At 41.6% G+C, this 24,681-nt stretch overlaps 1 protein-coding gene across 7 annotated transcripts in view; it reads right to left on the reverse strand.

Moving 5' to 3' along the window:
* Nucleotides 1–24,681, reverse strand: part of LOC139391116 (protein diaphanous homolog 2-like) — a 637,381-nt gene that overhangs the window by 223,973 nt on the left and 388,727 nt on the right. For all 7 annotated transcript variants that reach the window (XM_071138654.1, XM_071138656.1, XM_071138651.1 and 4 more), the window contains one exon: nt 2,302–2,431. In XM_071138654.1, the coding sequence (XP_070994755.1) occupies nt 2,302–2,431 (130 nt within the window). The remainder of the gene's footprint in view (nt 1–2,301; nt 2,432–24,681) is intronic.

Genomic DNA, 24,681 nt, shown 5'->3' on the forward strand with positions numbered 1-24,681 from the left:
ACTTCAGGATTCAAACCAATGCTGTCTGCTGACAAATAGGCATGAGATACAAACAAAATATATTTCCCAATCTCATTACTTCTGTCTCTCTCCCTAAGGAATCATATGCTCTTAAAGGGCTAGTTTTTCAGGTTTTACCCCAATTATTTTCTAGCCTCAAGAGAAAATGAAAATGTCCATGGACAATAAAGTTATTGTATTGTATATACGTTCTGTGTTAATTAATATATACATAAAATACAGGCACCAATGAAAGCACTGTGAAGTAAACAGCTTTATATCCTCTACAGCCTTCTCCTTAGTGTCATGTCTGTGTTTTCCAATGGTGTTTGCCATAATGAATTGAGTCAGCTTATTAGTCTCACCCAATTGAACTAACAAGAATTGATTGTCCCTGAAATGACTTGAGTGAGTTGATACACGTTCACCGTTTGAGCCATACACTCATCCATCTATATCCATAATAAAGACTGTGTCTGGTCCACTTTAACAATGGCTGCCTCGCTGCCTCAGTCGAGCACATAATTCATGGGAATTAGATTAAAGAACCAATTAGGTAACTAACAAAGTAAATAGGCATCTGGGGATTCCCCATTGAATACTTGAGAATGGAATTAGCACATCATTCGTTTATTGACAGGGGAAATGACAGCATGGTCAGAGAAACACGTCTATTCCCAGACACAATGAGGCCGCAAACACTTACGTGACAGGAGGGAACACACAGGTTAGAGCGTCGGGACTAGTAATCGGAAGGTTGCAAGATCGAATCCCTGAGCTGACAAGGTACACATCTGTCGTTCTGCCCCTGAGCAAGACAGTTAACCCACTCTTTCTAGGCCGTCATTGAAAATAATAATTTATTCTTCACTGACTTGCCTAGTTGAATAAAGGTACAATAAATAAAAATACATGTCGGGTAAACAACATAATTCAAAATGTGTGAACAACGTAGCATGTTTACTCTCGAGGTAATTACACCACTTGAGCTGTAAAGACGCCACTTCCACACCACAAATGACAGCCACTTTCTCTTATTCTCAAAGCCAATCCACAATGGCAGATAAAGACAATAACGTGTGGTGCTTTAAAGCCACTCCTTCTGTCCTGTCACCACGCCATGCCTCCCATCCGGTGTGTTGACCTTTCTTGGTGGTCATCTCAAAATGTATACGAGTCAATTGTGCTCCATTGAAGTCCTCCCATCGACCACTGAAACTGCTGATATCCAGATCTCATCCATATTGAATCTACGGGGGGGGTCTTCCTGAGCGGAAGACTGTTCCAGATTTACACATAACACACAGATTAAGAGCGGCTCTCTGGCCATTAGGCATTGTTATTCCATCTGATCCAACAGGCCTAATTAAAGTATCTTAACCTTGTTGGGCCTAATCTCTTGGGTCACTCTATAAAACATGGGAGGGTCTAAATCAAGTAAAATGCCTCGGAGCCTCTTGGTTTAAGCCATAGGAGAAAAGCAATAAAGGCTTTGAACACCCCTTTGTAAGCCATGTAGTGTGGGATCTGGGAGCTGCTGATGAAGAAAAGGCAGCAGCAAGGTAAATATCCTAAGGTCACGCAATGAAACTAGCTTCCCGAAACAAGCAGTCTGAAAACAAGTCGTAACGTTGTGTCATTGTGATAATGCAGCGAAAAAGACAATCCCATTGGCCATTTACAATTTGATTTAACTGGGTTTATATTGTATAAAGAGTGAGGATACCGGTGGGGGAAGAAGGTGAAGAAAATACTTTGATGAAAACAAACAAAGAACATCATAATTGTAATCAACATCTTTCTTAATTGAAATGGAGCCAAGGAAGACACATAACTATACTATGTGGGCCTTGTTGAGGGATTTATAATGGCTACCGACAAAACACAATGCAGAGGGGTCAAAACAAGAAGATCAGGAAATGAAACATGGCAGTAAATTGGTAAAGGTGACTGCTAACACCTAGAATGATTGCAGCTGTGGAGTAAATTGCATTTTGTCTGAAATATGTTGTGCTTTCCTGTGAGATGGTTCAATTTCAAGAGGCAGAAATTGCCGGGTGGAATATATCTTGTTTGTTGAAAGTATAGCTTACTGTCTTGCCAGGTCCAATTAGAGCATTTTGCTATTGCGATATGCAAGTATGACAACACGTGTTTATTACTCTCTGACTTTGCAGTATATAGTACTGTACATCTATCTCTCACAAAATAATAAAAGCTTCTGTCTAAGGTTGTCTTCGTAGTATTATGGTTCAACCAGTGATGCAGTGTCCATTATTTAAAGAGGACGGACTGGCTTACCTTTGCTAGCACTCTCCACGTGTTCCAGCTCTTCAGGGAACCTCAGGATCTCCGGGTACTTCTCTTCACACTTTTCGGCCAGGAAGTGAAGCAGAGTTGTGTTTTGGTCGGACGACTTAGTGTCTCGAAGCTGAGAGAGAGGTGAAGTCATGGGTGAGTCACAACATCAGTTGTTCTTATAATATATGCATATAGCAAAAGCTTTTATCCCAACGTGACTGACAACGTGACAACAGTGAGTGCATACATTGTAGTACATTTGACCTCCAACTCACGACCCTGGCGTTGCTATCGCCATGCTCTTACCAACTCAGCCACACAGGACCATAGAATGTTCTTAGAACGTTACAGATGTAGAATCTTAATTTCAGCCAGTTTGCTACAGCAGGAAAGTAATCCTGCAGCAACAGGAAATGTGAATAATTATGTGTATTTTAGTTCATGTACATTTTTCTAGGGGTTGATAAATCAAGTCTGACATTTCAAAGTGGAAATTACAGACTTCAGAAGCCTTTTTAAACCTCAAATACACTACAAGTTTGACATGCTTTCCTTCAACAAGGTGATCAAAATAAGAACCCACATCTGTAGAAAATGCCACGACAACAAAGGATCTGCATGAAACAACCAACATAAACATACAGAGAGTTGTCGGGGCAGGAGAGCTTATGCATGTATGCTTTCAGCTCGCTTCATTTCAGTCTTTCAGGAACCACCTTTGGCCTACTGTGCTTTTACCATATGACAGAGGCATATAAGGAGGGCCTATTTAGTACAGTTTGTTAGTGAAGGTCACATACATTTCTAGAGATAAGATGGGCTGAGAGGCATTCTGAGAACTATGCATCTGCAAGAGAGCACAAGGGCAGATATGCCAATGCATTAAGTAGACTTGAATACAAACACAAATTATTAATACACACAGTAAAACACACAACATATCAAACAGCACATCTGAATGAAAAAATATGAAAGGTTGGAGAAAGGAAAAGAGAATGGAATATGCTAGACTAGATAAATACAATTGGAGAGAAAAAGGCCAGTACAGCGACTGCCAGCAGCATATTTTCCATTGTGGACAACTGCACACGCCTTTCAGAGATTCTGCATGACCTTTCAATGACATGTTTGTCCTGGAGAGCAGGGACAAGCCAAGTCCCTTTCCTCCCCTCTTCCTCTCTTAAAACCCTGTCCAATTTTTAGAGCAATTGACTCATTGATGCATTCATCCCTATATGCATTTTCTCACTTGGTTTAATTTTTTTCACATAGGCTTTATTTCAGTGCCATCAAAAAATATTCACACCCCTTGACTTGTTCCACATTCCGTTGTGTTACAGCCTGCATTTTAAATGTTTTTTTTTTTTAGATTTTGTATCACTGGCTTACTACACACAATACTCCATAATGTCAAAGTGCAAATATGTTTTAAGACATTTCTACAAATGAAGAAAAATGAATTAGTTGAAATGTCTTGAGTCAATAAGTGTTCAACCCCTTCATTATGGCAAGCTTAAATATATTCACAATACTAGCCTAATTTACATAGTTAAAAGAAGGAAGCCCGTAGAGAATAAAAATACTCCAAAACATGCATCCTGTTTGCAACATAGCACTAAATAAGAAGATGGCGTCTACGTACATGGCAACTCTGCTTCTAGCTCCTAAGCAACTTTGCAGTATATTTTTTTTGGTGTGTGTTATTTTTTTACATGATTAGCTTAGAACGTTTTGTTGTGTTATTACATACAGCCGGAAATATTGTGGACTTCAGGAAACAGCAGAGGGAGCACCCCCCTATCCACATCAACGGGACAGTAGTGGAGAAGGTGGAAAGTTTTAAGTTCCCCGGCGTACACATCACGGACAAACTGAAATGGTCCACCCACACAGACATCGTGGTGAAGAAGGCGCAACAGCGTCCTAATATTTATATACAGTACCAGTCAAAAGTCTGGACACATCTACTCATTCAAGGGTTTTTGTTTATTTTTTAACTATTTCCTACAGTGAACACATCAAAACTATGAAATAACACATGGAATCATGTAGTAATCAAAAAATAATCTCACACATAACATATATTTGGATACGTTTAACACTTTTTTGGTTACTACATGATTCCATAAGAGATATTTCATAATTGTGATGTCATTACTATTATTCTATAATGTAGAAAATAATATAAATAAAGAAAAACCCTGGAATGAGTAGGTGTGTTCAATCTTTTAACTGGCACTGTATTTCTTCATTTCATTATTTTACTTTTAGGTATGTGTTTGTATTGTTGTGAATGGTTAGATACTACTGCATTGTAGGAGCTAGGAGCTAGGAACACAAGCATTTCGCTACACCCGCACAACCATCTGCTAAATATGTGTATGTCACCAATAAAATTGGATTTGAAAGTAATACTGCAAAGATGTGACAAAGCAATTCACTTTTTTTCATTAATACAAAGTGTTACGTTTGAGGAAAATCCAATGCAACACATTACTGAGTACCACTCTCCATATTTTCAAGCATAGTGGTGGCTGCATCATGTATACTTGTAATATTTAGCGACTGGGGAGTTTTTCAGGATAAACATGAAATAGAATAGAACAAAGGACAGGCAAAATCCTAGAGGAAAACCTAGTTCAGTCTGCTTTCCACCAGACAAGGGACAATAACCTAAAACACAAGACCAAATCAACACTGGAGCTGCTTACCAAGAAGACAGTGGATATTCCGGAGTGGCAGAGTTACAGCTTTGACTAAAATCTGCTTGAACATCTATGGCAAGACTGAAAAATGGTTGTCTAGCAATGTTCAACAACCAATTTGACAGAGCGTAAATCATTTAAAAAATAATCTGCAAATGTTGTACAATCAGGGCAGGCAAATGTCTTAGGAAGACTCACAGCTGTAATCGCTGCCAGAGGTGATTTCAAAATCTATTGACTCGGGGGTGTGAATACTTAAGTCAATTGTATAGTTGTGTATGTCATTTTCACGACATATTTCAGCAGGACTGGGGAGGAGGGGTTGGGGAGTTACCCACTGAGCAAGATCTGTCAGGCTGCATCTGAGCAGTATTGAATCATACATCCACGTCAGCACAGCGTTGCAAGGTGTGTGTATTAACAACCCCTCCCCACCAAATGTTTTATTTTGCTGCTGGAAAACAGGTTATATATTTTACCCTTTTTACTTATTTACTTAATGCAAAGGCAAGTTTCAATTTAATTACAGCTGTTCATTACATTGGACCCATGTGTCAACCACTCCTAAAAAATACTTAGTTGCTCCACAACGCTTCCCAGCACAAAAATGCAAAAAGTGCAATCGTAGATGACCCTTTCACGAATCTCGGGCACAAAACTTTGAAAAGGAATTGAAAATAGATATACGTTGCGGTATAGTACAACAGGAAACATCTATTCAACTCTAAATGACTACCCAGAGAGGTAGTCGAGCATACTGCATAACTCCCTAACTCCTTTTTTCCCCGCATCCCTCCCTCCCTCCCTCCCTCCCTCATGGAGATAGGAGGGACAAAGTAGGGTCTGAAGGGCTGCATTAGGTAGGGGCACCGGGGATGGCTTACCCCCCCTCGCCCTCGACGGCTCAAACAGATTGTTTTCTGTCAAGACTTGACTTCAGGATGGCTGGTTTAAAGGGGGGAGAAGAGAGAGGGAGATATCCTTTTTTTAAACATAAAAAAAGATGGTTTCCATATCCCCAAGGTCAGCCCAGAAAGGCACAGCAAATTCAAACCACCAGTGCAGTGGCAACTGCAGCAGCTGTGATACAGTATTAGCCTTCTTACGAAGAGCCATGCCAAACTCTCAAGATTCTGGCAGACCTCCCTGGGAACAAATGCTTTATGATCGAGATTTTATTGCTACAAAAGGGTTACATTACATTGATGTGTGGGGTAGCCAGTGGTTGACTAAGACAACAGGAAACCACATGATCATATGAGAGAGTAAATCCATTCCCATTCCAATTTATGTTTTCTCTTCTGCGTTGTCTTAAAATGTATAACGTTTTGGACATCAGAGAAATGGAGTCTTATTTGAGTCAGAAGACGATGTTCATATGGTAGGGAAGATATACAAAACCTTGCAGAGAGCATATCCAACTGACAATCTCTTAGAAAACAATAAAAGCTATTGGAACCAAAACTTAAAAAGAAGTGATGTTGGCACAAGGTGGAGGGAAAGTTGGAGCAAACAGTTGAAGTCAGAAGTTTACATACACCTTAGCCAAATACCTTTTAAACTCAGTTTTTCACAATTCCTGACATTAGACAAATTATTTATTTCAGCTTTTATTTCTTTCAACACATTTCCAGCGGGTCAGAAGTTTAAATACACTCAATTAGTATTTGGTAGTTTGTACAGATGAACGTGGTACCTTCAAGCATTTGGAAATTGCTCCCAAGGATGAACCAGACTTGTGGAGGTCTACAATTGTTTTTCTGAGGTCTTGGCTGATTTCCTTTGATTTTCCCATGATGTCAAGCAAAGAGGCACTGAGTTTGAAGGTAGACCTTGAAATACATCCACAGGTACACCTCCAATTCACTCAAATTATGTCAATTAGAATATCCGAAGCTTCTAAAGCCATGACATCATCTTCAGGAATTGTCCATGCTGTTTAAAGGCACAGTCAACTTAGTGTATGTAAACTTCTGACCCAATGGAGATGTGATACAGTGAATTATAAGTGAAATAATCTGTCTGTAAACAAAAAAAATAAAAATGACTTGTGTCATGCACAAAGTAGATGTCCTAACTGACTTGCCAAAACTATAGCTTGTGAACAAGAAATGTGTGGAGTGGTTGAAAAACAAGTTTTAATGACTCCAACCTAAGTGCATGTAAACTTCCGACTTCAACTGTATACTATTCTATCCTACATAGTCTACAGATAAACTAAATATTATGTCCACAAACTGTCCATAATCTCTATACATCCCATCACATATATATACAGTACCAGTCAATAGTTGACACCTACTCATTCAAGGGTTTTTCTTTGATTTTACAATTTTCTTCATTGTTTTCTTCATTGTAGAAAACTATGAAATAACACATACAGAATCATGTAGTAACCCAAAATCAACATTTATTTTAGATTTTATATTTTTCAAAGTAGCCACCCTTTGCCTTGATGAGAAAGTCCAAGATCAGCACTTTTGTTTTTTGTTTTTTACGCTGAAGATTATTTTCCTGGCACCACTCCGCCAAGGCCCTCACCTCCTCCCTGTAGGCTGTCTCATCATTGTTGTGTCATCTGCAAACTTGATGATTGAGTTGGATGTGTGCATGGCCATGTAGCCATGGGTGAACAGGGAGTACAGGAGGAGGCTGAGCATGCACCCTTGTGGGGCCCCTGTGTTGAGGATCAGCATAGTGGAGGTGTTGTTTCCTACCTTCACCACCTGCGGGCGGCATTTCAGGAAGTCCAGGACGCAGTTTCACAGGGTTGGGTTCAGCCCCAGGGTCCTGAGCTTAACGATGAGCTTGGAGGGTACTATGTTGTTGAAGGCTGAGCTATAGTCTATGAACAGCATTCTTACGGAGGTATTCCTCTTGTCCAGATGGGATAGGGCAGAGTGCAGTGTGATGGCAATTGCATCGTCTGTGGATCTATTGGGGTGGTATACAAATTGAAGTGGTTCTAGGGTGTCAGGTAAGGTGGAGGTGATATTATCCCACACTAGCCTCTCAAATCCCTTCATGAAGACAGAAGTGAGTGCTACGGGGCAATAGTCATTTAGATCAGTAACCATTGATTTCTTAGGTACAGGAACAATGGTGGACAGCAGAACGGGTTAGGGAGAGATTGAATATGTCCATAAACCCTCCAGCCAGCTGGTCTGCGCATGCTCTGAGGACGTGGCTAGGGATGCCGTCTGGGCCGGCAGCCTTGCGAGGGTTAACATGCTTAAACGTCTTACTCACTTCGGCAACGGAGGATGAGAGCCCACAGTCCTTGGTAGAGGGCTAGTCGGTGGCACTGTTATCAGCAAAGTGGGCAAAGAAGGTGTTTAGCTTGTCTGGAAGCAAGATGTCTGTGTCCGCAACGTGGCTGGTTTTCTCTTTGTGTTTGTCTGTAGACTCTGCTACATACATCTCGTGTCTGAGCCGTTGAATTCTGACTCCATTTTGTCTCTGCACTGACTTTTTGCCTGTTTTATTCCCTTATGGGGGCATACCTGCACTGTTTGTATTCCACCATATTCCCAGTCGCCTTGCCGTGGTTAAAAGTGGTGGTTCACACTTTCAGTTTTGCACTAATGCTACCATCTCTTTCCACAGTTTTTGGTTTGGGTAGGCTTTAAAAGTCACAGTGTGAACAACATCCCCTATACTCTTCCAGATGAACCTAGTCACCATATCAGTTTATACATCAATGTTATTCTTAGAGACACCCGGAAGATATCCCAGTCTGTATGGATGGGGACAATACATCTGGAGTGAGCCATGATTCTGTGAAAAAAAGTATGTTACAGTCCCTGATGTCTCTCTGAAAGGAGATCCTCGCCCTGAGCTTGTCTACACTATTGTCCAGGGACTGAGCATTAGCGATTAATATACTTGGAAGTGGTGGATGGTGTGCACAACACCTGAGTCAGACTAGAAGTCCACTCCGAATAATTTTTTTCCGCCAGAGGCGTCTTGGAGCAGCCTTTGAGGTAAGTTCAATTGTTCTGGGAGGTACGAACAAAGGATTCAATTCAGGAAAGTCGTCTGGTCAGAATGCTGGTGAGTTACTGCCACTCTCAAATCCAAAAGTTATTTCTTGGCTGTATGTAATAACACAAACAACTTTCTAGGCTAATAATGTAAAAAAAACATAAATAAAATAACTTTAAAAAATATATAAAAAAAACACCAATCTTAATGTCAACAGTGAAGAGGTGACTCCGGGATGCTGGCATTCTAGGGAGAGTTCCTCTATCCAGTGTCTGTGTTATTTTGCCCATCTTAATCTTTTATTATTATTGGCCAGTCTGAGATATGGCTTTTTCTTTGCAACTCTGCCAGAAGGCACGCATCCCGGAATCGCCTCTTCACTGTTGACATTGAGACTGGTGATTTGTGGGTGCTATGTAATGAAGCTGCCAGTTGAGGACTTGTGAGGTGTATTTTTCTCAAACTAGACACTCCAATGTACTTGTCCTCTTGCTCAGTTGTGCACTGGGGCCTCCCACTCCTCTTTCTATTCTGGTTAGCCAGTTTGCACGGATCTGTGAAGGGAGTAGTATACAGCATTGTATGAGATCTTCAGTTTCTTGGCAATTTCTCGGATGTAATAGCCTTCATTTCTCAGAACAAGTATAGACTGACAAGTTTCAGAAGAAAGGTTTTTGTTTCTGGCCATTTTGAGCCTGTAATCGAACCCACAAATGTTGATGCTCCAGATACTCAACTAGTCTAAAGAAGGCCAGTTTTATAGTTTTCAGCTCAATTAACATAATTACAAAAGGGTTTTCTAATGATCAATTAGCTTTTTAAAATTATAAACTTGGATTAGCTAACACAACGTGCCATTGGAACACAGGAGTGATGGTTGCTGATAATGGGCAGCCGTACGCCTATGCAGATATTCCATAACAATCTGCCATTTCCAGCTACAAAAGTAATTTACAACATTAACAATGTCTACACTGTATTTCTGATCAATTTGATGTTATTTTAATGGACCAAAAATGTGCTTTTCTTTCAAAAACAAACAAAAAACATTCTAAGTGACCCCAAAATGTTGAACGGTTTGCATGTATATATATATATATATATATATACACAGTATATCACAAAAGTGAGTACACCCCTCACATTTTTGTAAATATTTGAGTATATCTTTTAATGTGACAACACTGAAGAAATGCCACTTTGCTACAATGTAAAGTAGTGTACAGCTTGTATAACAGTGTCAATTTGCTGTCCCCTTAAAATAACTCAACACACAGCCATTCATGTCTAAACCGCTCGCAACAAAAGTGAGTACACCCTTAAGTGAAAATATTTTGTGTGGCCACCATCATCTTCCAGCACTGCCTTAACCCTCTTGGGCATGGAGTTCACCAGAGCTTCACAACTTGCCACTGGAGTCCTCTTCCACTCCTCCATGATGACATCACAGAGCTGGTGGATGTTAGAGACCTTTCACTTCTCCACCTTCCGTTTGAGGATGCCCCACAGATGCTCAATAGGTTTTAGGTCTGGAGACATGCTTGGCCAGTCCATCACCTTTACCCTCAGCTTCTTTAGCAAGGCAGTGGTCGTCTTGGAGGTGTGTTTGGGGTCGTTATCATGTTGGAATACTGCCCTAAGCTCCAGTCTCTGAAGGGAGGGGATCATGCTCTGCTTCAGTATGTCACAGTACACTTTGGCATTCATGGTTCCCTCAATTAACTGTAGCTCCCCAGTGCCGGCAGCACTCATGCAGCCCCAGACCATGACACTCCCACCACCATGCTTGACTGTAGGAAAGACACACTTGTCTTTGTACTCCTCACCTGGTTGCCGCCACACACGCTTGACACCATCTGAACCAAATAAGTTTATCTTGGTCTCATCAGACCACAGGACATGGTTCCAGTAATCCATGTCCTTAGTCTGCAAGTCTTCAGCAAACTGTTTGCAGGCTTTCTTGTGCATCATCTTTAGAAGAGGCTTCCTTCATTAATACAGGTAACGAGTGGAGGACAGAGGAGCCTCTTAAAGAAGAAGTTACAGGTCTGTGAGAGCCAGAAATCTTGCTTGCTTGTAGGTGACCAAATACATATTTTCCACCATAATTTGCAAATAAATTCATTAAAAATCCTACAATGTGATTTTCTGGATTATTTTCCTTCTCATTTTGTCTGTCATAGTTGAAGTGTACCTATGATGACAATTACAGGCCTCTCTCATCTTTTTAAGTGGGAGAACTTGCACAATTGGTGGCTGACTAAATATGTTTTCCCCCCACTGTATGTAAGTTGTTGTTCGTATGTGCATGTTTGTATTTGGTATAAAACAAATAAAAACATTATCAATTGGACTACTTTCTTGATTCCTCATAATCACAACAAAATGGAATATGGTGCCCATTTTAGGACTAAACAGCAGCATATGTAGAATAGGGCTGTTGGAAGACCAATCAAAGTCATTGGCAACATTCCCACCCCCTGCCACTGTCAGGGGCAAGATGGCAAAGGGAGTGTGAGCCGAGTCGATTACACATAATACAATTGACCACGCTCCAGGACATAAACACTTACATGATTACAACAGAACCAACCATGTGGTTCAGTTCACATTCTGACGCATCGGGCCGTGATAAAAGGGCATACACATTGCCACTGATAGTCTAATGGTAATGAGTGTTAATGCAACAGGCCACTATGCTTCTGCTCCGATAGCCATAGAAGCACCATGATGAGCATCACCATCAGCACACTTCCTTTCATCACACATTGGCTTCTAATCTCTTTATAAAGCAGCACGTTAACCCCACCAGCCCCAATTTAACACTTGCTAAGGGTGAAAGATACTTATTATTCAGGCACATCCTGTTAAAGCACTATTTTCTCTCTGTTACACCATCCCTCTCTTCTCTTCAGTTCTCTTCACTTATCTTTACTTATTTTCTCTTGGTTTTTCTCTTTTTCCAACTTGCTTAGGTTGACAGACAGACGGTCCCCTCGTCTTGGTCCCTACTTTGTGCAGCCACAAATGTTGTCTTAGCTCTAATGATCAAGAATTACTTGAAACAATATGCACGGTGAGGGGAATCACCTACCATGGTGCTACGCAAACAATGGCCTCATATTAATCGTTGCACATCACAGACAGATAATTAGCTATTCAAAGGGCTCTGATCAATAAAGTATTTAGTGTGGATGAGGCCATTGTACCCTTTTGAAAGTGAAAGGAGTGTTCCGCAGAATTATAATGCAATTGTTTGTTACCAGGGAAAAATGAAAAGCGGTGAAAACCCAAACTCGAAAAGCCGGGAGGGGGTGGATTGATGTAATATTTAAATAATTCCCTATATCATGGAAGGCATGAGGAACGCACCAGTACAGACATGAAAACAATACCAACCACTTGGTGGTGGGGGAACGTAGTATTACCCGAATCCTAATGGTGTTCTATTTATTTAAACATAATTATGCTCTGCTGCACCCCACACTCAGCCACTGGGTTGTTTACCATTCACTGTCTAAGCACAAGCACAAGCACAAGCACACACACACACACACACACACACACACACACACACACACACACACACACACACACACACACACACACACACACACACACACACACACACACACACACACACACACACACACACACACACACACACACAGAGAGAGTAAAGCAACAATACAGGTGTAAAGATAACATGCTTTAAAGGCTTTCACTATTTCCATAAAAAGTCAGGTCTACACTGATGACCTCGGCAGGTTTAGTGCAAGTCTGTTTTCTCTGGTTTCAACAGATACCACCACAATAACAACTTATAGCTTTGTATCAGCTAGGTTACAGCTATCACCACCAGAACAACTTATGGCTTTGTATCAGCTAGGTCACAGCTATCACCACCAGAACAACTTATGGCTTTGTATCAGCTAGGTCACAGCTATCACCACCAGAACAACTTATGGCTTTGTATCAGCTAGGTCACAGCTATCACCACCAGAACAACGTATGGCTTTGTATCAGCTAGGTCACAGCTATCACCACCAGAACAACTTAGGGCTTTGTATCTGCTAGGTCACAGCTATCACCACCAGAACAACTTAGGGCTTTGCACCAGCTAGGTCACAGCTATCACACCCACAACAATTTGGGGCTTTGTATCGGCTAGGTCTTTGAACAGCAAACATACGTTTAGTAGACACTCATTTTCTGAAGTAAATTCAAAATACTATTTTTCCTTAATTAAGAACTCAAACAGTACATTTTGAAAATGAAAGAGCATTGTCAGCAAACACACTTGCCAAGCCTCTAGCTTGAATTATCATGAACACTCCAGCAGATCTGTTGTCTACAGAAGAGTAGACAAGTATTGACATTACTCTCAGTAAGAGATATCTAATTCCATTCAGAATTACACAGATTAACCCCTTTAGATAACAACATTTCATTAAATTATGTACCATTCATAATACAAATATGAGAAAATGTAGTGGTGGACAGAAGAGGTAAGACATACATGTTGATTGACCTTTGTTTCCATTGCGTTGGATATAGATCCTTCTGTAGATGCATAAGACAATTATATATGACAATAACTCATACAAAATAATGGTTATACTACAATATATTTTAGGGACTGTCATGGTTTGTCGGTGTCTTGGGTCAGTTATTCACTGTCAAATTCAATCTAAATAATCAACATTACAGGGCTATGCAATTAGGTCCTGTAGGGCCTAAACATTTATGCTGTTTGTTTCTGGTAGTTAATTGCACTCACCTGGTGTCCCAGGTCTAAATCTGTTCCTGAAAATGATGAAAACCAGAAGAGTAACTAGCCCCGAGGGACATACATTATACCAAGATGGCATAGCAGTCTTTTGTCCTCGTCTTGTCGTGTCCTGTATATATATATATTTACAACTTTTTTCACATACATTTTATTTTTATTTTCCATCAACTCATCTTCAAAACACTCTCCTGCAACCCGCCTCACCAATTTATATTTATAAAAAACTATTATTTACCTCAAATCTGTAATCCTCCAAGAAGCTAGCCAGAAACTCCAAGAAGCTAGCCTGAAACTAGCCAGAAGCTAGCCAGGAGCTAGCCAGAAGCTAGCCCAGAAGCTAATCCAGAAGCTAGTTCAGAAGCTAGTTAGCTTCTTTACTGGCAAATCGTTAGTATTCAGCTAACCACGGTTTGTGGTCATCAGCTATCCTTTAGCTCGAAAATCTATCGCCAGTTTTGTACGGCGCAGCGCGGCTCGGAACGGAACATACCGGACCAATTTTTCTCTCCATGTCCCTGGATTTCGACTGCTCTCTGGACATTCATACCCGGATCTCACAGCTAGCTAGCTGCTATCCGTGTGACTATCGGCTTTCGTCGATTCCGGAGCAAACATCAATTATTCCGGAGCTAGCCAGCTCCGTCAATCACTCCTGAGTTCCATCAATCACTCCTGGGCTGCAGTCACCTATCCGGACCCGTTTTACTGCCTACGCGGAGCCCCACCGGGCATTCACAACTGGACTGCCGACGTTATCTACCCGAAGGAGATCCGTCTGGCTCCTCCGTCGCGACGTTACCTGAACGCCCATCTGCGGCCTGCTAACCGTTAGCTGTCTTACCGGCTGCTATCTGAATAGACAATCGGACAATTTATTTATTTTTATTATTATTATGTTTTCTTCTTGGGCCTCTATAACTATATCTATTGTTTTTATTTTTGTTGTTGTTGTGTGATTTGGATTAATCCCCTCTACCACACGGAACCCCACTAATCTACTGACGGAACGCAAGAGGTGGCTAACAACAGACCTCCATCCTATGCTAGCTTGCTACCGATGGCCTGGCTAGCTGTCTAAATCGCCGTGACCCCCAACCAACCTCTCCACTCACTGGACCCTTTTGATCACTCGACTAAGCTTGCCTCTCCTTATGTCAATATGTCTTGTCCATTGCTGTTCTGGTTAGTGTTTATTGGCTTATTTCACTGTAGAGCCTCTAGTCCTGCTCACTATACCTTATCCAACCTATTAGTTCCACCACCCACACATGCAATGACATCTCCTGGTTTCAATGATGTTTCTAGAGACAATATCTCTCTCTTCATCACTCAATACCTAGGTTTACCTCCACTGTATTCACATCCTACCATACCTTTGTCTGTACAATATACCTTGATGCTATTTTATCGCCCCCAGAAACCTCCTTTTACTCTCTGTTCCAGACGTTCTAGACGACCAATTCTCATAGCTTTTAGCCGTACCCTTATTCGACTCCTCCTATGTTCCTCTGGCGATGTAGAGGTGAATCCAGGCCCTGCAGTGCCTAGCTCCACTCCTATTCCCCAGGCGCTCTCTTTTGACGACTTCTGTAACCGTAATAGCCTTGGTTTCATGCATGTTAACATTAGAAGCCTCCTCCCTAAGTTTGTTCTATTCACTGCTTTAGCACACTCTGCCAACCCGGATGTTCTAGCTGTGTCTGAATCCTGGCTTAGGAAGACCAAAAATTCAGAAATTTTAATTCCAAACTACAACATTTTCAGACAAGATAGAATTGCCAAAGGGGGCGGTGTTGCAATCTACTGCAAAGATAGCCTGCAGAGTTCTGTCCTACTATCCAGGTCTGTACCCAAACAATTTGAACTTCTACTTTTAAAAATCCACCTCTCTAAAAACAAGTCTCTCACCGTTGCCGCCTGCTATAAACCACCCTCTGCCCCCAGCTGTGCTCTGGACACCATATGTGAACTGATTGCCCCCCATCTATCTTCAGAGCTCGTGCTGCTAGGCGACCTAAACTGGAACATGCTTAACACCCCAGCCATCCTACAATCTAAACTTGATGCCCTCAATCTCACACAAATTATCAATGAACCTACCAGGTACCTCCCCAAAGCCTTAAACACAGGCACCCTCATAGATATCATCCTAATCAACTTCCCCTCTAAATACACCTCTGCTGTCTTCAACCAAGATCTCAGCGATCACTGCCTCATTGTCTGCATCCGTAATGGGTCAACGGTCAAACGACCTCCACTCATCACTGTAAAACGCTCCCTGAAACACTTCTGCGAGCAGGCCTTTCTAATCGACCTGGCCGGGTTATCCTGGAAGGATATTGATCTCATCCCGTCAGTAGAGGATGCCTGGATATTTTTTTTAAATGCCTTCCTAACCATCTTAAATAAACATGCCCCATTCAAGAAATTTAGAACCGGGAACAGATATAGCCCTTGGTTCTCCCCAGACCTGACTGCCCTTAACCAACACAAAAACATTCTATGGCGTTCTGCATTAGCATCGAACAGCCCCCGTGATATGCAGCTGTTCAGGGAAGCTAGAAACCATTATACACAGGCAATTAGAAAAGCCAAGGCTAGCTTTTTCAAGCAGAAATTTGCTTCCTGCAACACTAACTCAAAAAAGTTCTGGGACACTGTAAAGTCCATGGAGAATAAGAACACCTCCTCCCAGCTGCCCACTGCACTGAAGATAGGAAACACTGTCACCACTGATAAATCCACCATAATTGAGAATTTCAATAAGCATTTTTCTACGGCTGGCCATGCTTTCCACCTGGCTACTCCTACCCCGGTCAACAGCACTGCACCCCCAACAGCAACTCGCCCAAGCCTTCCCCATTTCTCCTTCCCCCAAATCCATTCAGCTGATGTTCTGAAAGAGCTGCAATATCTGGACCCCTACAAATCAGCCGGGCTAGACAATCTGGACCCTTTCTTTCTAAAATGATCTGCCGAAATTGTTGCCACCCCTATTACTAGCCTGTTCAACCTCTCTTTCGTGTCGTCTGAGATTCCCAAAGATTGGAAAGCAGCTGCGGTCATCCCCCTCTTCAAAGGGGGGGACACCCTTGACTGCTACAGACCTATATCTATCCTACCATGCCTTTCTAAGGTCTTCGAAAGCCAAGTCAACAAACAGATTACCGACCATTTCGAATCTCACCATACCTTCTCTGCTATGCAATCTGGTTTCAGAGCTGGTCATGGGTGCACCTCAGCCACGCTCAAGGTCCTAAACGATATCTTAACCGCCATCGATAAGAAACATTACTGTGCAGCCGTATTCATTGATCTGGCCAAGGCTTTCGACTCTGTCAATCACGACATCCTCATCGGCAGACTCGACAGCCTTGGTTTCTCAAATGATTTCCTCGCCTGGTTCACCAACTACTTATCTGATAGAGTTCAGTGTGTCAAATCGGAGGGTCTGCTGTCCGGACCTCTGGCAGTCTCTATGGGGGTGCCACAGGGTTCAATTCTTGGACCGACTGTCTTCTCTGTATACATCAATGAGGTCACTCTTGCTGCTGGTGAGTCTCTGATCCACCTCTACGCAGACGACACCATTCTGTATACTTCCGGCCCTTCTTTGGACACTGTGTTAACAACCCTCCAGGCAATCTTCAATGCCATACAACTCTCCTTCCGTGGCCTCCAATTGCTCTTAAATACAAGTAAAACTAAATGCATGTCCTTCAACCGATCGCTACCTGCACCTACCCGCCTGTCCAACATCACTACTCTGGACGTCTCTGACTTAGAATACGTGGACAACTACAAATACTTAGGTGTCTGGTTAGACTGTAAACTCTCCTTCCAGACCCATATCAGACATCTCCAATCCAAAGTTAAATCTAGAATTGGCTTCCTATTTCGCAACAAAGCATCCTTCACTCATGCTGCCAAACATACCCTTGTAAAACTGACCATCCTACCAATCCTCGACTTTGGCGATGTCATTTAAAAAATAGCCTCCAATACCCTACTCAACAAATTGGATGCAGTCTATCACAGTGCAATCCGTTTTGTCACCAAAGCCCCATATACTACCCACCATTGCGACCTGTACGCTCTCGTTGGCTGGCCCTCGCTTCATACTCGTCGCCAAACCCACTGGCTCCATGTCATCTACAAGACCCTGCTAGGTAAAGTCCCCCCTTATCTCAGCTCGCTGGTCACCATAGCATCTCCCACCTGTAGCACACGCTCCAGCAGGTATATCTCTCTAGTCACCCCCAAAACCAATTCTTTCTTTGGCCGCCTCTCCTTCCAGTTCTCTGCTGCCAATGACTGGAACGAACTACAAAAATCTCTGAAACTGGAAACACTTATCTCCCTCACTAGCTTTAAGCACACACTGTCAGAGCAGCTCACAGATTACTGCACCTGTACATAGCCCACCTATAATTTAGCCCAAACAACTACCTCTTTCCCAACTGTATTTAATTTTTATTTATTTATTTATTTTGCTCCTTTGCACCCATTATTTGTATTTCTACGTTGCACATTCTTCCATTGCAAAACCACCATTCCAATGTTTTACTTGCGGCAGGGTAGCCTAGTGGTTAGAGCCTTGGACTAGTAACCGAAAGGTTGCAAGTTCATATCCCTGAGCTGACAAGGTACAAATCTGTCGTTCTGCCACTGAACAGGCAGTTAACCCACTGTTCCTAGGCAGTCATTGAAAATAAGAATTTGTTCTTAACTGACTTGCCTAGTTAAATAAAGGTAAATAAAAATATTGTATTTACTTTGCCACCATGGCCTTTGTTGCCTTTACCTCCCTTCTCACCTCATTTTGCTCACATTGTATATAGACTTGTTTATACTGTATTATTGACTGTATGTTTGTTTTACTCCATGTGTAACTCTGTGTCGTTGTATCTGTCGAACTGCTTTGCTTTATCTTGGCCAGGTCGCAATTGTAAATGAGAACTTGTTCTCAACTTGCCTACCTGGTTAAATAAAGGTAAAATAAAATAAATAAAAAATATTTGAATAGCTTGGACAGCATATTATGTCCATCAAAACCGGCAGGTAGCCTGGCAGATTATGAGCATTGGGCCAGTAACCAAAAGGTTGCTGGATCGAATCTCCGGGCTGACAAGGTAAAAAAAAAAAGGTGTTGTTCTACCCCTGAGAAAGGCAGTTAACCCACTGTTCACCGACCCTCGATGACATGGATATCGATTAAGGCAGAGGACACATTTCAGTTGAATGTATTCAGTTGTACAACCCCCTTTCCCCTTATACCCTAAATTGTAGCTGTTATCTCAAGACACCCACAAACACTGTTTATAGAGGCCTTGTTGTTGCATATTGCTGCACATGTATCCCCTACATAATTACAAGATATTTAAATGGCAGTTATTATGGCCTGCCTGACTCTCTGGGTTGCTAATGACAATGTGGCTAGTGGTCATAGAAGTGAATGTGAAATGAGCAAGGGAAGGAGAAAAAAAAGAGTGTTGAGCTGGTGGTAATTTCACATCGTATAGGCTAATTCTACATGGATGTAGGTAATAAAATACTCCTGATGCATTAGTGAAATGCTGTACTTCTACCTATTTCTGTCTCTGGAATGACTGCCACCCCAACTCGATGCTGATTCTCCTCTGGCTTATCCACAGTTGTCCCACACAAACGAGATGCCCTGGGTTGGCACAGTGGGTTGTAATTGGCTAAGCAGATGCCTATTGCCCAATGATAAATCATGCGGTCATATTACTGTACCAGCACAGAGCCTGGGCACACAGTGGTTTGTGAGAATGACATACCGTACACACACACTGGATCATGTTAAAGGAGCATCATGTAGTCCTATAATAAAACACAGCTGTCTATAAAATGTAGCAAAAACCTGAGACCCGCCTGCTAAACCGTGGACGAACCAGTCTTTAGAAAATAAAAGAAACGAGGATGCTGGCACTGTCTCATCTACAAGGAGTCTGGAAAGAAACACTGTGCCGATAGATTGATAGATAGATAGATAGATAGATAGATAGATAGATAGATAGATAGATAGATAGATAGATAGATAGATAGATAGATAGATAGATAGATAGATAGATAGATAGATAGATAGATAGATAGATAGATAGATAGATAGAGAGAGAGAGAGAGAGAGAGAGAGAGAGAGAGAGAGAGAGAGAGAGAGAGAGAGAGAGAGACGACAGAGTGTGTGTGTGTGTGTGTGTGTGCTAACGTCTCCACTTCAGTGCATAAGAAACTCCATATTCATTCCACACTGTGATTGCCATGCTACTGGAACTGCATGCTGGGAGAGCTAATTAGCACAATCCACCTCTGTGTGCACATTCCGACAATATCCTCATGGCTGCAGTCAGCCATGCCTACATAACACACACACACTCTCACACAGAAATGTGAGCACAAACACTGACACAAACACTCACACAAACCCACACAAGCATATTCAAACAAGTATACACACGCACGTGCACACAAATGTGAGCACAAACACTCAGGCGTACACACACACACACACACACACACACACACACACACACACACACACACACACACACACACACACACACACACACACACACACACACACAAAACACTTTTTTCATTTGATGAGGATCAATCATCTGCTCACATAGATATGATAATCACAATTTAATGTCATGCATTTCACATTTTAATTGGTTTATTGTTATACCCCAAACTGTCATTACCGCATGCAAGCGTGCATCTGTGCTCTTCTCATCTGCTACCTCAGATCAGCAGTATGCGGTGAACAAATACAACCTACTTAACTAGGAACCAGAGAGTTGTACATTTCCTAGAAAATGTTAAATCTAAATCTAACTCAATCTAACTCTACATAATCAAACATCTGCCCCAACAAATAATACAGTGAATTCACACATATATTGGTTATTGTTCACAGATACGTATGGTTATGCATCTGCTTGTGATTTACTGAAATAACAATGGCACTGCAAGTACAAACTAAAGCACAAACTAGTACCCAAACTGTACTATGCTGGCTCAGATATTTTTTCATATTGTTCTTTCCAGCACGGTTCCAGCAAATATGATAAGTAGGCTAGCCCCGTACAGCTTAGTTTTGCTCAGTAGTGTGAAAAGGGCACAATAATCAACAACTTCCCAGATAGCTAGCGGATTCCAGCTCCCATCAGTGCTGTGTTGTGAATATATGCCATCTTGTTGATTTTTCTAAATGTATGTTAACAATATAAAGAGATGTCCTGACTCTAAACGTGGGCCAACACAGGGCTGCAGGGCTAGGGTGGAGTAGGCAAGAGAGTCACTGACATCTATTGAGTACAGTGCAGATCACTAACTTTAAGTGGTGAAACCCTGTGGTTTACAAAATATAATATCAAGGTATTGACAAAAAATAAATAATTGACGGTATTTGACAGTATTTTATGTTTTTTTAGTTGTCTTTATGAGTAGTGAGTGAACCTATGGAGGCAACACATATATCCTAAGTGATTTTAATGGGTCTTTCTGCATTCTGATTGTTTTATACTGTTCAATCCCACTGTACTCATTTGATTTCATTTCCACACTGCCACGTAGGGCTGCATGATATGGGCAAACAATCTATGCCTCATTTTTAACCAAATGTTTCAATTGCAATATGACTTGTGATTTAGAGCAAAACACTTGGGTGAACTGTTGGAATCATGGAAATAGAATGATTATACACATTCTATAGTTAACATATAACAGTGGGCACTTTGAATACAGTATTGTTTGATATGACAACGAATGAAAATGTTAGGGAGGAGTTATTGTGACAGGGTAGGAACCTAGGGGACCTACAAGTGTTTCCTAGGGGAACTATACTCTTTGGCTACACTGAACGTTTTCTCTTAGCTACTTCATGTAGCTAACATATTCATCCTTCACACATTCCTCTTTGATTTAGAAGATACTGTTGCACAAACCACACACTGATTTGGTCAACACCATCACTGGTATTATCAGGCTGTATAGCTAATTACATTTGCCCTGACTAGCAATTAGCATTAGTGGCTAAAAATATTTTGGCACAACTTGCTAATACAATACAAACTAGCTGTTCGTAGATGAAAGAAACACAAACATATAATGTGATCATATAACACCAGTGGATTTACATTAAGAACCAAAGTGAAAACATCATTGTTGTCATCAACATGCTACATTGAACATGCAGACTGAAAACAAGTGTCTCGTGGTCGAGGAACAACAAATGTACTCCTTGAGTGACTGGGGTGGGGCCGGGTCTTGGTGGAAAGTGACATGGAAGGAGGGAGGGACATGACTCAAGTAGCGAAGTAAACTATAAAAACGGAAGCTACATATTCCATTTAACAAATCAATAATTCAAAAACTGCTATAGAATACCGGTATATCGTAAAATACAGTACACCACGAGCCCTAATTACCAGCTGATTAGCCTAGGGAGGTGAGGAACAGAGACATAACTTCCTCAGTGACATAACTTCCTCAATTGAATGAATAATTTATTCTAATGAATAAGTTCCTCTTGACTGCCCTTGACCAGTACAAAAACATCCTGTGGCGTTCTGCATTAGCATCGAATAGCCCCCGTGATATGCAACTTTCCAGGAAAGAAAGGAACCAATATACACAGTCAGTTAGGAAAGCTAAGGCTAGCCTTTTCAAAGTTTTGGGACACTGTAAAGTCCATGGAGAATAAGAGCACCTCCTCCCAGCTGCCCACTGCACTGAGGCTAAGAAACACTGTCACAACCGATAAATTTACGATAATCCATCATTTCAATAAGCATTTTTCTACGCTTTCCATGCTTTCCACCTGGCTACCCCCCCCTCGACCAACAGCTCTGCACCCCCTGCAGCTACTTGCCCCCCCCCCCCCCCCCCTGGATCTGGATCCCTACAAATCAGCTGGGCTACACAAACTGGACCCTCTCATTGATCAAATTTGTCTGCCGCAAACTGTTATAGACCTATCATCAAATCAAATGTATTTATATAGCCCATCTTACATGAGCTGATATCTCAAAGTGCTGTACAGAAACCCAGCCTAAATCCCAAACAGCAAGCAATGCAGGTGTATAAGCACGGTGGCTAGGCAAAACTCCCTAGAAAGGCCAAAACCATGGAAGAAACCTAGAGAGGAACCAGGCTATGAGGGGTGGCCAGTCCTCTTCTCTTCCTTTTCTCTGTATATATCAATGATGTTGCTCTTGCTGCTGGAGATTCTCTGATTCACCTCTACGCAGACAACGCCATTTTGTATACTTCTGGCCCTTCTTTGGACACTGTGTTAACAAACCTCCAAATGAGCTTCAATGCCAAACAACAGTATTCCGTGGCCTCTAAATGCTTGTAAAACTAAATGCATGCTCTTCAACCGCATGCTGCCCTCACCCACCCTCCCGCCCGACTAGCATCACTACTCTGGAAAGTTCTGACTTAGAATACGTGGACAACTGCAAATGCCTAGGTGTCTGGTTAGACTGTAAACTCTCTTTCCAGACTCATATTAAGCATCTCCAATCCAAAATAAAATCTAGAATCGGTTTCCTATTTCGCAACAAAGCCTCCTTCATTCATGCTGCCAAACATGTCCTCGTAAAACTGACAATCCTAGCGATCCTTGACTTTTGTCATTTACAAAATAGCCTCCAACACTCTACTCAGCAAACTGGATGTAGTCTATCACAGTGCCATCCGTTTTGCCACCAAAGCCCCATATACTACCCACCACTGCGACCTGTATGTTCTCGTTGCCTGGCCCTCGCTAAATAGTTGTCGCTAAACCCACTGGCTCCAGGTCAACCATACGTCTTTGCTAGGTAAAGCCCCACCTTATCACAGCTCACTGGTCACCATAGCAACAACCACCCGTAACACGAGCTCTAGCAGGTATATTTCACTGGTCAAAGCCAACACCTGCTTTGGCCGCCTTTCCTTCCAGTTCTCTGCTGCCAATGACTGGAGTGAATTGCAAAAATCACTGAAGCTGGAGACTTATATTTCCCTCTCTAGCTTTAAGCAACAGCTGTCAGGGCAGCTTACAAAGCCTCCTTTGTAAGCTGCTCTGACACTGTACCGGTACCCAGGCAATCTGTAAATATCACACCCAACTACCTAATCCCCATATTGTTATTTATCATTTTGCTCCTTTGCACCCCAGTATCTCTACTTGCACATTATCATCTGCACATCTATCACTCCAGTGTTAATGCTCAATTATAATTATTTCACCTCTATGGCCTATATATTGCCTTACCTCCCTACTCTTCTACATACAAATATTTTATATTGTGTTGTTCACTGTACGTTTGTTTATCTCATGTGTAACTCTATGTTGTTGTTTTTGTCGCACTGCTTTGCTTTATCTTGGCCAGGTCGCAGTTGTAAATGAGAATGTGTTCTCAACTTGACTACCTGGTTAAATAAACGTGAAATATATTTTTTTCATGAAAACAATGTGACACATATGTACAACAACACAAAAATAATGTAAATCAATATACCAGTTTGCTTACTACGAGGGTGATATTAGATTAGAGGGTTTAATAGTCACATGTACAGGGTTGCAGATGTAATTATAGGGTACAGTGAAATTCTTGAGATCTGAGCTCGAACAATGTAGGACAAAGTGAAAAAAAAGAGAGAATAATAGAAATTGAAATAATAATAACATATACATATGTGGCCTGATTCAGGAAACTAGGCGTATGTCACAAGTCATGACTTCACAGGAGACCCATTTGAACTTGTTTAAAAAAAATAATCAAAATACATTTTTTGGCAGAAATTCCTTCTCGAACATGTGAACTTTCATGTGCCTTAATAGCAAACTTTTATACCATCTGTAAATACAAATAAAGTTGTTCA

Source organism: Oncorhynchus clarkii, chromosome 31 (genome assembly GCF_045791955.1).
Source record: "Oncorhynchus clarkii lewisi isolate Uvic-CL-2024 chromosome 31, UVic_Ocla_1.0, whole genome shotgun sequence".
Classification (NCBI taxonomy): domain Eukaryota; kingdom Metazoa; phylum Chordata; class Actinopteri; order Salmoniformes; family Salmonidae; genus Oncorhynchus; species Oncorhynchus clarkii.